General features: G+C 39.6%; 1 protein-coding gene across 1 annotated transcript in view; it reads left to right on the forward strand.

The window, feature by feature from the left end:
* The window catches only part of LOC149456275 (ubiquitin carboxyl-terminal hydrolase 12-like), a 98515-nt gene that overhangs the window by 69403 nt on the left and 15883 nt on the right, over positions 1-13229 (forward strand). Inside the window, exon 4 of the mRNA XM_089685200.1 lies at positions 10221-10447. Within this exon, the coding sequence (XP_089541326.1) occupies positions 10221-10447 (227 nt within the window). The remainder of the gene's footprint in view (positions 1-10220; positions 10448-13229) is intronic.

Consider the following 13229-nt stretch of genomic DNA (forward strand, 5'->3'; position numbering starts at 1 on the left):
ACCTTTTCTAAGTAATAACACTAGAGATTGTTGATCTAGGGAAGATCTGTTTGCCTTGTTGGGGGTTAGAAAGGAATTTCTACACTATTGGAGAACATTGGACCATGCTTTATAGAGTTTCTCTGTATCCGTGTATTTTTATCTTTTTTTTTTTTTTTTTTTCTCCAACCTAACTGGATAGGGCAATACTATAAGATATTAAAATGACTTCACATTTTAATGGTTACTGGTGCCAGGCTTCAGGACTAAGCCCAACTGCCATCTCCCTACCCAAAGATAGTGCTTCAACCATCAGTTAAGAAGCTCTCATTGGACACGGAAACGGTAGTCAGGGAAGTTAGACCACTACTAACAAAAGTGAAACAATTCCTCCATCCACCTAGTTTATGTGGATTGAAGAATCCATTTTTCTTTTTAGTTGTCAGTTGGCTGAATGAAAACTAACAGTCTATGGTCAGCTTAGTCATTGTAGCAGTGTCAGCAGCAGGTGAGGCGGTGTAATGGCAATGCTGGGTGCAATAACTAAAAGCAAGTCATACACACACACAATCAACAGGTAGTCACACAGGTACTTTTAACCAGCATTTACATCATTACATATTCTACGCATGTGAAAGATCCTCTACCAAATGAACACGTGTCCTGGCACATCATAGCATTTACCCAGCACTCCAAGGAATAACAGAATCCAACTGCAATATTCTTGCACTGTCAAAACCTCCACTTTTATTATCACACGACACAAAGGGAGGATATATCTCCTAGTCATCACAATCTGCATAATAACACACACCAATAATAATGTGCGCATTACAGTATGAAATACACATTATTTGACCGCGTCTCCACATAGAATCAATACAGTACAAAAGCTATGTAAAGGCAGGAAGGAACCGATCCCATCGGAACCATACTGCACAAGGGGTCACAGGGAAGCCATTAACATGACCAATCGATAAACCCAAATAGCCTTGGCAAGAGTCCCAGCATCAGAGCGCCCCCTGTCACCAGGGGGCTCCCAGTCGATCCTGTTCAGACTCCCGCCTTTTAAACCATTTTCCTGGCAGCTTTCCTGAAGTGGGCGGGCGCCACACCCACTCTAGGAGGAGCTAGCAGAAAGGTTCTGTGAGGATAACAGAGTCACTCCCAGCCACAATATTGAATCAACATAGTTATCTAAAAAGTCACACTTTTTTGCTTCAGATCAACTTATCTACCTTAAACTTCTCATTTACCCTAAACTTAAATATTTCTAACTTCTCAAGCAAGTAGACATCTTTAAACCAGGTTCTTCTCTTCTAATGTGACATTACTAGATGTCATAACACGTTCAATCCCACAAACAAGTTCTTATCTTGCTATAAGCAGTCTAATATCTTGTGACTTGATGGTGACTGTTCCTTTTTAGCCTAGAGAAATTACATCAGTCACTTCTCATGCTCCTGCCATCTGGGCAACGATGCTTTATTGTAAAAATTACCCAAGAAACAAAGGGTCCAAGGCCTTCACATTTCATAGGCATTATAGGTGGTGAATGCAACTTCCTTTGTGTTGCTGCATTAAAAGATCAAAGTCAGGTTAGTGAACTGTAAATTTATATTTTTAGCCCAGGTTCTTGCATTTCAGTAGTGAGTAGAAAAGTATTGTAAACTGGCTTTTTAGTCAGAATAGAAGTAGTGATATATTTCCTCCTAGATGGATTGGATGTTTTTATGGAAAAAAAAACATCTTTGGGACTATTTTTTTTTATATTTTGGCTATTAATACGACTGTGCTGTTTTCTGTGCTACACCAGCTGTCAATTTACCAATGTTTTAGTTTTCAATTCACATAATTTCCAATAGCAGTGGACAGAGAGTTTTTGTTTCCTGAACACCTTTAAGTGTATCTTATAGATGTTTAGCTGCTAATCACAAAAATAATCTGTTATATAACCCATCCCATACTGTTTTATAGAAATCTTCTGTTTATGCAATTTGCAAAACTGATTGGCCATGCTGCACGCACAAAAGGAATATACAAAAATATGGAATTGCTGTTGAAGCACATCCAGTACACCTGGAATAATTGTGAAATCTAAAAGTAGTGGCTCTGCTGCTTAGAATGCAGCTTGGATATGCCAAGTACATTTGTTAATTATACAAATGGTACAGCCATGCAGGAGTCTTTAAAAAGAAATGGCCACTCCAAAAGAATTTGATTGCAGCACAGAAAAACATGGCACTTGAACCACTTGTTGACTCGATAAAGATATTTTGCCTCCGCTTCTCATAGAACTCAGACTGATAAAAAAAAATTTGGAAACATTGTGCAATTAAATGCATTCTAGCCCTTTTTAAAAGTTAATTTCATATTTCTCAAGATTCCTTTGCGATAGTAATTCTAAATAATGTATTTGTGTTCAGTTTTAAGGGGTCTGTAATAATCACCAAAAGTTTTTCAGGAAGCCAAGCTATTGAAAAAAGTTTGTTGTTCAGTGTAACCTGGTGACCACAGAAACTTATTGTAGGATCCTTTTTTGAGTACCTGACTTACAGGTAGGTAGTTGGTGGAAAAATTGATGTCAAACATCTCTTCTAGGCAGCTTTTCATTACATAAAGAATGATTGCAGTTCTTTTGACGTCCTTACGCAGTAACAGATATTGTAATATTGTACAGAGCTTCATACTCAAAGGCTATAGCACTGCAAATAAACAGTTGGTTGTATTAAAATGCTTAGCACTCTATAGTTCATGTATACATTTGAAGGGGGCGCAGTCCCCCTGTCAGGACAAAAAGGCACACTGGGGGGTGATCGTCGCACTAACTGCTGGTTTGTACAGAAAAAAAAAAAATGTATGTGTACCAGGCTTTAGTTTAGGGGGAAAATATTTTAAAAACCATCAAAAGGAGCAATGCTTATATTTTAATCTTATGTGTACACCCATTTGTCCTGATTGTAGCAATTCTGTTGCGAAATGCATTGCCATCCATACATCATATGCTAAATAGTTGCGCGCTCTCTCTATATCTATATTTGTGTCTGTTATGCTTCCCAATCCAGTAATGGGTATTACATATCTTTTAGACTTTTTTCTTGTATCATTGGGATGTGACACTTTGAAAGTTATCTCATTAATGCAAACTTGCGTAGTAAAAAAAATTTATTTTATAACAGACTAGAGGAAAAAAAGGGTATTCTAGGGTGACCCACCGATATATTTATGTACCTCTAAAGAAAAACAACTTCACAAATGTGAATTCAATATAAAGTTATATTTATTATTATTTAGTTATATTTTTTGCATAAACCTCAAAAAGCACTTGTGTACAACTCATTAAAAGGAATATACTGTTCAAAGTTGTACTTGTAGTTTGTTTTTTTGTGACATGTTTCGCAGTAATTGCTACTTCTTCAGAACATTAAACTCAAGTATGACAGATATCCAACATATTTCTAGGAATAGATAACATATATGTAAAACATATATACATACATTGGTACATCATCACAGCCAAAAAATATGTATACACAAACCAATATTATATATTGGCTCTAACTGAGAAATAATAAAAGAATAAATAAAACCTAAAAAAATAATTGTATTTAGTTTATCTGTAGGACATCTGCTCTGTTTTAGAGGATTTGAGAATTTGGTCCATCTTCCTTTTCTCTAAGGTCCCTCTCTGCCTCCCCGCAGCCCGAATAGATAGGACTGTGTCTTGACTCCACTATTTCTTGGTTAGAGCCAGTATACATTGATTTGTATATACATATTTTTTTGTCTGTGATGTACCAATGTATTTACTGTATATATGTTTTACATATGTGTTTTTTTATTCCTAGAGATTTGTTGGATTTTTGTCATACTTGAGTTTGTTTTGAAGAAGCAGCGATTACTTCGAAACGTGTCACAAAAACTGTGAAAGTAGAACTTTGTACTAGGAACAGTATATTCCTTTTAATGAGGAATTGTACATATATGTGCTTTTTAACATTTATGCAATAAATATAACTGTTTTTATATTGAATTCACATTTCGTGAAGTTGTTGTTCTTTGGATGTACATAAATATATACAATTAGGTCCATATATATTTGGACACAGGCAAAATTTTAGTTTTATTCAGGTATTTACCAAAACATATTCAAGCTATAGTTCTATAATGGATATGAACTAAAAATGCACATTCTCAGGTTTAATTTGAGGATACGTACATCCAAATTGGAGGAAGGACTGGGTTTCCTCCTTTCGGATGGCTTTCCGAGGCTCTAACTGCAGCTGTCTTTAGTTGTTCTTTGTGGGTCTTTCTTCCTTTTTTTAGTTTTGCCTTCAACAAGTGAAATGCATGCTCAATTGGGTTGAGATCAGGTGACTGACTTGGCCATTGCAGAATATTCCACTTCTTTTCCTTCAAATGCTCCTGGGTTGCTTTTGCAGTGTGTTTTGGATCATTGCCCATCTGTACTGTGAAGCTCCGTCCAATCAATTTGGCTGAATCTGGGCTGACAGATCTCTAAACACTGCAGAATTCATCCGGCTTCTTCTGTCACATCAACAATAAACACCAATGACCCAGTGCCACTGGAAGCCATGCATGCCCATGCCATCACACTGTCTCCACCATGTTTTACAAATGATGTTGTATGCTTTGGATCATGAGCTGTTCCAAGCCTTCTCCACACTTTTTTTTTTCTTCTCATTCTGGTACAGATTTATCTTTGTTTCATCCGTCCAAAGAATGCTTTTCCAGAACTGGTCTGGCTTTTTTTTTTGCAAAGTCTAATCTGGCTTTTCTATTCTTCAGGCTTATGAATGGTTTGCACTTTGTGGTGAACCCTCTGTATTTGCTCTCGTAAAGTCTTCTTTGACAATGATATGCCCACCTCCTGGAAAGTGTCCTTCACTTGTCTGGATGTTGTGAATGGGTTTTTCTTTACCATAGAGCGGATCCTGCGATCATCCATCACTGTTGTCTTCCGTGGACGTCCATGCCTTTTTTATGTTGCTGAGCTCACCAGTGTGTTCTTCTTTCCTCAGAATGTACCAAACTGTTGATTTGGCCATTCCTAATGTTGTCGCTATCTCTGATGGATTTGTTTTTGAAGCCTTACAATGACCTGTTTCACTTGCATGGACAGCTCCTATGAACGCATGATGTAGGTTCACAGCAATAGATTCCAAATGCAAATACCACACTTAGAATCCACTCCAGACCTTTTACTCGCTTAATTGATGAAAAAATAATGGAGTAGCCCACACCTGGCCATGAAACAGCTTTTGATTCAATTGTCCAATTACTTTTGGTCCCTTGAAAAAGGTGGGATGGCCACTCTTAAGAGCTGCAATTCCTAAACCCTTCCTCTAATTTGGGTGTACATATTCTCAGATTAAACCTGAGAGTGTGCACTTTCAGTCCATATCCATTATATGACTATAACTTGAATATGGTTTGGTAAATACCTGGAAAAAAACTAAAATTGTGCCAGAGTCCAAATATATATGGACCTAACTGTAGGTGGGTCACCCTAGAACAGCCTTTTTTCTCTAGTTATTCCCTTGCTGGCTTCAGGGAGGTGACCCCCCGATATAATTGTACTATACTTTTCATCTGACAGCTGTTTTGACAGCCTCATCTTGTATATTTAAATATCAAAAGAAAAGAAAAATCCTTAGTGGTTGTTGCTGTATGATCGCCCCTCTCCCATATAATGTTTGTTGATCGCTCGCCACTATGATGGGGGACTTTTCAATCAGGAGGTTACACGCAATGACCTTGTAAGCCGATTCATTAAATACATTACAAAGTGGCCTACATTTTGGGTGGTGCAACACTCCATGGGGGTATGGAGACAGCATGCGGACAGCTGGAAGTACCATCTATTTAAGGTAAATAAAGCTTGAACATGTTTTAACCCATTGGTATACTTTTAAACTGACTCTTTGTTATTTTTCTCCTTTAAACAAGCCAAAGTCTCTGCACTCTTTATCCACATCAGCGCTTCTTTTCTTGACCCATTTCTTACGTGACTCATTTCCTCTCCCCGTGACTTTAGTACCAAATGTCTGTTTATGCAGTAATCACTGACATTTTATGGAAATGTTTTCCACTTCCAACTGATTACCTCCAAGTATTCTAAATATCTATTACATGTTTGCAGGGTACGCTGTTGTCTTCTGGTATTTTTAATAGATGCATGTAATCATTTTTTAGCAGAAAAAATCAGTAATACACTGTGTTAAAACATTGATCTGCTGTGACAAAAAGACAAAAATCAACCTCTTGTGGTACATATTCTGAATTCTTTTTTCTGGGGTGTTTCTGAAGGATTGATGGAGTACATTTTGCTATACTGGCTACTTATAGCTCCAACCACTGGAGATCAAAAAAGAAAAAAAATTGTAGTTTTATGTATATTAAAGGATGTTTAAGATTTTTTTTTTTTTTACCAATTTGGCACCATACGTTTATGAACAGCAGTTATCTGAAAGTAGTAGGACTTTGCATATTTGTTCATTATAGCTTTGGAATGTCTATGTAGTGGTTGTCTATGGGTCTTCTTTACATTAAGAAAAGTACGTCTTGTACATTTTAAAGCCAATGCCACCTTTCTGACCATGTTTTTACTGCACCCATATTTAGTGTGTAGCATGAAACATGGTTAGCATGCACAGCCCCCAGCACCACCAAAGCGCCCCTGCCCCACCAACTCCGCGCACACAGTTGGGTCATTCATTCTCAGAGTTGTGAATTAAAAATTAAAAGTCCCATCTGCCACTGGAGCAGAAGGGCTGTAGCTCTCCCTGGAGCACAAGTGCAGTCACCACACTTGTAGTTCATTGGTACTTCCTCCAGTTTCATAGCTAAAGACATGTACCTTGGTATGGACCTGAGGTGGAGGAATAGTCTGTAGGAGCCAGAGTACTGCATCTGCAATCCACTGATCATAGTTGCAATTCTTCGCAGGCTCAAATGTAAAAAAAAAGTAATAAATTAAATTTTTGGTAAAAATGTTATTGTTTTGAAATGTTACACTGATTTGTGATTCATTGAGGCAAAATAAAGGAAGCAATTTTTTCAATGAAGGGACAATTCCACCTTTTGGCAAAAAAAAATAATTTTTTTTTTTCTATCACAAGAGAGGTCCTTGAAGGCATTTTAAAAAGAAGCATAATAGTTTTTCCTAGTCTTTTGGGAGTTTTTCTTAAAATAGGTTTATACATTCAACTAAAATCACAAAAATAAAGCTGTTTTTCTAGATTGTGTAAATAAAATCTTCAGTAGAAGATTGAGATCTGAGAAGAAATGAGATCATGGAGGTTGTTCATTAATCCGTTCAGTAGATTTCATGTACAGCACTGCACTCTTGTGGTGAGATGTGTTTTGTACAAATGGAAACTGGTGATGGCTGCATTGACTATAAAACTCTTGATGGCTTGCATTTATTAAATTGTAAACATCCATTAAGGCACGGACAAAATCTAGAGAGGGTTTGTACTGTGCTAAAAAGTTTATGAATGAAACATTGAGTAACCCAGAGCATGGAATAGGAGAGGAGTTCAAATAGAAAAATGTCCTTTGTTATCATTACATGGCAAGATAAAGGTTGTGTTTAGGCCAGGGGTCTGCAACCTTTAAGACATAAAGAGCCACTTGGACCCGTTTCCGAGAGGGAAAAAAAGACTGGGAGCCGCAAAACCATTGCAACATTTAAAACAAATCCGACACTGCATATATTGCAAAAAGCGCTCTGGTCATGAAGGGGGTTTAAGGGCCCAGTAAGCAAAGGGTTATTCAGGGCCACAGTGTATCGCCATAATCACAATCATAGCCTTAGGTCAGTGGTGGGCAACCTTTTCAACTGAGCCAAATCTCGCCAAAACCACGATTAAAATTTATTTTGAGAGCCACATTTTTAAAACTGAAAATACATCCCCCATATAGTAATTCATCCCCCCTATAGTAATTCATCCCCCCTATAGTAATTCATCCCCCCTATAGTAATTCATCCCCCATATAGTAATTCATCCCCCATATAGTAATTCATCCCCCATATAGTAATTCATCCCCCATAGTAATTCATCCCCCATATAGTAATTCATCCCCCCTATAGTAATTCATCCCCCCTATAGTAATTAATTCCCATATTGTGTCAATTCACTTACCTGTACTCCGCGCGTTCCTCTCGCCGTGTTCCCGCGCAGTTCTGGTCTTCAGGGCGGACTGTGAGAGGAGAGGAGTTCGTCACGCTGCCCCGCCTACATCCTGAAAGCCAATGTTTGGCACGCTCCGCGGGCCGGATTATAAGGTCCGCCGGGCCGTAGTTTGCCCATTGCTAGGCTAGCTGCAGAGTCCTGACTTTTGGGGCGGCCGCCCGAGAGGAGGGAGGGGAGCGGGCGCCCGGCACACAGAAGAGCTGCATTAACCTCCCTGGCGGTATGATTCCTTCCGATTTTTTGTGCTGAAAGCGGTACTATTTTTTCGCATGGAAATAGTTTTTTATTGTAGGCTGTAATTTTTAGGAAAATTTCCCCACAAATCATTATCACTCAATTCTGCAAGTGGTTCTGATTTACTATCGCTGTTCTCTAGCCGGTCTAAAACCGCTTTTGACCTAAAGGGACGCTTTTTGGACGCCATGGACTTTTCTAAGTTTCCAGGCAGAAAGAACAGACAAAATGCAGGCAGGGCACAGGACAAAGCACTAGGGACAATATGTATGTGAAATGGGATGAAACAACAATGTTTTACTATTGAAAATTGAAAAAAAAAAAAGGACATTTCTTAAATTTCCCGCCGCCGGCGGCGCCCGTACGTCCCGACGTCACGGGGACCGGAACACAGAAGCCGGATGCCGGCATCGGCCGGAGGAGATGGCCGGGGACGCTGCAGGGGACACATCGCGGGAACGAAGGACAAGGTAAGTGCTGCAGGGACCCCCAGAGCAGCGCCGCATGGTAAGCCTGAGTGTAGCTCGTGGTATAGAAATTCTACCACGAGCTACACTCGGGAAAACCGCCAGGGAGGTTAAAAGAGCCGCGGCTTGCCGACCACTGAGCTACGGCAACCCTATTGCCTGTCACCTGGTGGGCAGTGTGCTCCGGAGCCGCAGCAAAGGTGAAAAAGAGCCGCATGCGGCTCTGGAGCCGCGGGTTGCCGACACCCGGTTTAGGCAATACAACCTTGATATCTAAGGTGTGGATGTTTTACTAAACAAATTATTAGCTTTGCTAACCCTATTTTTTAAAAGTAGTGGAAGGTTCCTAAAAACCGCCTGGAACATATTTTGGGCTAGAACCTTGGGTCATAAAATATCTAAGAAACCCGAAGTTAGTCGATTGTCATTGCACTCAGGCTTTGGCGATAATCTCCCATAGTTCAGAGTGCATTATACGCCACAGAAGCTACATTCTTGGGGGGAGAGCCACATCTCTAAATTGCCCTAGATGTGCCACTGCCACACGCACTCTTATCCATATTCTATGGCAATGCCCTAAACTTTGATACTGGTCATCCATTTTTCAATTTCTCAAAAACGTTTGTTCTACGCAGGCACCTATGGACCCCAAATTTGCTGTTCCGGAAGACATTCTTCCTCTTGACACTAGCTTGCTCTGGACAAGAGCCTTGTTTTAAGCTCGTAAGTTGATTTTACAGAGGTGGATCTCGCCCATACCCCCAACCCTCTCACAATGGAGGGATGTTCTTAATCTAAATTTGCTGAGGAAAGACTTATATACATAGGCTCTGTCCTAAGATACTGTCCTTTTGGTTGTCCTGTACTGATTTCCCTTAGATTCTTGCTCTGCCAATGGCGCTAGGCCTTTAAAGGTTATATTTGTATTTCTGTACCTGGGTGACCTTATACGAATTGGTTCTCTAATGAAAAAGGTTTTGAGGCACTCTTGCTTATTGGTAGATACATTGTAACAAGTCTTATAATACCTTGGACTCCCCAATCTGCTCTCTTTCTCTTCCTGTAGTTTATGCTTTTTATTTTTTCCATGTATTCATGGTGGATGTTGTTTTTTCTGTATATGGAAATAGCTTTCAATAGAAATTACCTGATTTAAAGACTTATTAGGTGTGCTCAGTGCATTCTAAGTAGTTGTAGTATGTACATTTTGTTATACTGTATTCTAAGGCTGTGATATTGGTTTGGCAATTCTGCTGATAAACTTTAATTAAAAAAAAATGTAACCTGGCATTAAATAATTGTTGCCTTTTTATTTGTATAGAACTGTTTGACAACTACATGCAACAGGATGCTCATGAATTTCTAAACTACCTTCTAAACACTATTGCTGACCTGCTGCAAGAGGAGAAGAAACAGGAGACCCAGAATGGCAAGCTGCAGAATGGGAGCCTGGAGCTCCAGGAACCTGATAAGCCTGACCTCACCTGGGTTCACGAGATCTTCCAGGGAACTCTAACCAATGAAACCAGATGTCTTAACTGTGAAACTGTAAGTTACTGACAGAATTAAACTTTGATGGTCTGTGCAATGGGCTTTAGTGCACAATGTGAAAGATGACCTATTTTTTTAGAGCTCTTAGAGATAGCGGAGTTAATGGTTGGAAATTACATAATAATTGCAATGAAAGATTGTGTGGTTTGATAGGATCTGTCCAATCTTTTGTGAGGTGTTTCTGACTCTGGATGCAAACTACTCCTCCCGTACAAGGTGTCTCACATGTTCAGTCTTTTCCATAATGTAAAATTTCAGTCTGAAATCCTGGATGTCAGATCATCAGAATACCTGAAATCTATGAGAAATACATGTTGTTGGTGAGTAATTCAGGTAAAGGCCTTCTCCACCTTTCTTAGCATGTCTTCTGTTATACCCATATTTAGGATATCATACAAACAATGGTCAGGGTTTGCAACTGTCTTGCCCTCTTACAGTAGCTAAGATCCTGGCCCCTCCTTCCTGCCAAGTGTCCCCACAGCAAGTAGTTTGCTATGGTGGCACTCAAGCAGGCTCACTCCCAAGCTCCTGCTCTGCTTGTCCATTCACACACAGAGCCAGGGGTTGCCCCCTGCTCCTCCCCTCATTGGTTGTGAGCAGGGAGAGTTCCCTGAGAGCCAAGGCTCTCGTCCACATTGCTAGATCGCAATGGGACTCAGCTAAGTTTTAGTGGTCGCTGCTACATACAGAAAGGTTTTTTGCCTTCATGCATAGAAAAAACCTTGAGCCTTTACAAGCATTTTAAAAGCAACAATGTTCCTCATGGAGTCCTGAACTGTGGTGGATGGGGGTGTCGTTTGTGGGTACATGCATGAACATCTCAAACATCGGTGGCAGGGGAAGGAAAACCAACGGTGGCCACAAAGACCCAAAAGGGAGGTCAGTATATCTAAAACTGGAATAGTAGTAAATGAATATAAGCTCGGTGATGCCTTATCTAACTGTATATTTTTTAATTTTAGCTAATGTTGTTTGGGGATGAGCAGCTGATACTCCTAGTTGATATTTATTTATTTTTTTTTCTTGTTAGACTACTTCTGAATGTCATACAAGCATTCAGGCTGTCTCAATTTAGTTCCAGCAGCAGGCAGGAAGTCACCTATATTGCTGCAGAACACAGCACTGCTTATTGTATGTTGGTAATGCTACTACAGCATAGTACAGCGCACACAGCGGCCGCATTAGTTAGTTGGCCTAAATCGACTATTTAAAGTAAAAGTAAACCTTGAACTCAACTTTAAGCAGTAGGTTGATGAATATTAGATAATAAGTCAAAACACATTCAGGAGGATCTGGGTGTGAAATTATTTTTTTTTAAAAGTGAGCTTATATCTAGGTTTGCTGAATTGGTTTCAATTAGCCCAAAGTAGATATTTCATTACAGTATTTACAAGTGTGGGATTGTAAGGTGTGTGGACTGCATTTTGCACATATTGTTGGCCTTTTTAAGACATCAGATTCTTTGCTTTGTGTACTGAGTAACCTGTAGAATTTGTAGCAGCCCTACAGCCAGAATTTCCATTGCACCCGCCATTTCTTTGTGTGTGGTGTTTTTTTTTTTTTTTTTCCTTTTCTTTTGTCATGTTCATAGTGTGTATGTATGTATATGTATGTGTGTGTGTGTGTGTGTGTGTGTGTGTATATGTGTATGTGGGTATATATATATATATATATATATATATATACACACACTGTATACATGCAATTTCATTCAAGCATTCTTGATATTCACATATCACTGCCACAATACATGAGCAGCTTGGTGTCACCATTTGTGTCCTTTTTTTTTACTTCCTGTGTTACCTGCTTGCCCAAGAAACAATGGAGTAATGGTTTTTGATTGAATGCACAGTGCATTAGAGGCTGGTTGGTACACGTGCGTATAACCTACCACTCTGAGGGCCCTTTCACACTGATCGTTTTGGAAGGCGTTTTTGTTCAGCTTAAGGGCCCTTTTACACTGATGCACTTTTGATGCCCTCCCATTTACTGACTTTTACAATGGAAGGTGCTTTTGAAAAACTGCACCAAAGATGCAGCATCAACTTTTCAAAACATGGCGCATCTGCACTGTGAAGAGTTCCATAGTATTTAAAGGGATGCATTTTTCTGCGCTTTTTAAATGCCAAAGGTGCAACAAAAACTGATCAGTGTGAAAGGGCCTTTTAGTCTGAAATCTGCACTCCAGAGGACTGTTAGAAATTCAGCTAGCTTAACTTTAAAGGTCAACTTTTAAGAATAAAATTAAAGGGTGAACTAACACCATACACCCTTCCCATCCCCAGTCCCAGCTGTACTTGCCTCCATTGGTGATGAGTTGTCAATCCTCAATCAGCCAGTGCAGCAGCCCACGGATTTGAATTTCCCGCTTTTTTCCCTCTTCCTGCAGTGCTTCTGATCAGATCAGAGTGATTATGATTGCTCAGTCCTCTGATCCGTCCCAGAACCGCTGCAGAGAGAAGAGGGAGAAAAGTGGGGATTTGACATCCCTGGATTGTTGCATCGCCTGCCTAATGTACTGACAACTCATCACCCATGGAGGTAAGTACAGCGGGACCTGGGGGTGAGGAGGCTGTTACAATGTTAGTTCACCTTCTAATTATTATTTATTTATTTTTTAACAAAAAGATGAACTAACCTTTTTAAATACATGGATTGGTTTGTTTTAACTTTCTGTAATGCACTGCACAGCATAGGAAGAAGTACTGGCAGCATAGTGGACCTCTGCTGCATTGCACAGTGTGGTCAGTATAACAATGGGAGCTTGTTCGAAGAGAAG

The sequence above is a fragment of the Staurois parvus genome, unplaced genomic scaffold (genome assembly GCF_062004578.1).
Source record: "Staurois parvus isolate SC_StPar_1 unplaced genomic scaffold, SC_StPar_1.0 ptg000365l, whole genome shotgun sequence".
Lineage (NCBI taxonomy): Eukaryota > Metazoa > Chordata > Amphibia > Anura > Ranidae > Staurois > Staurois parvus.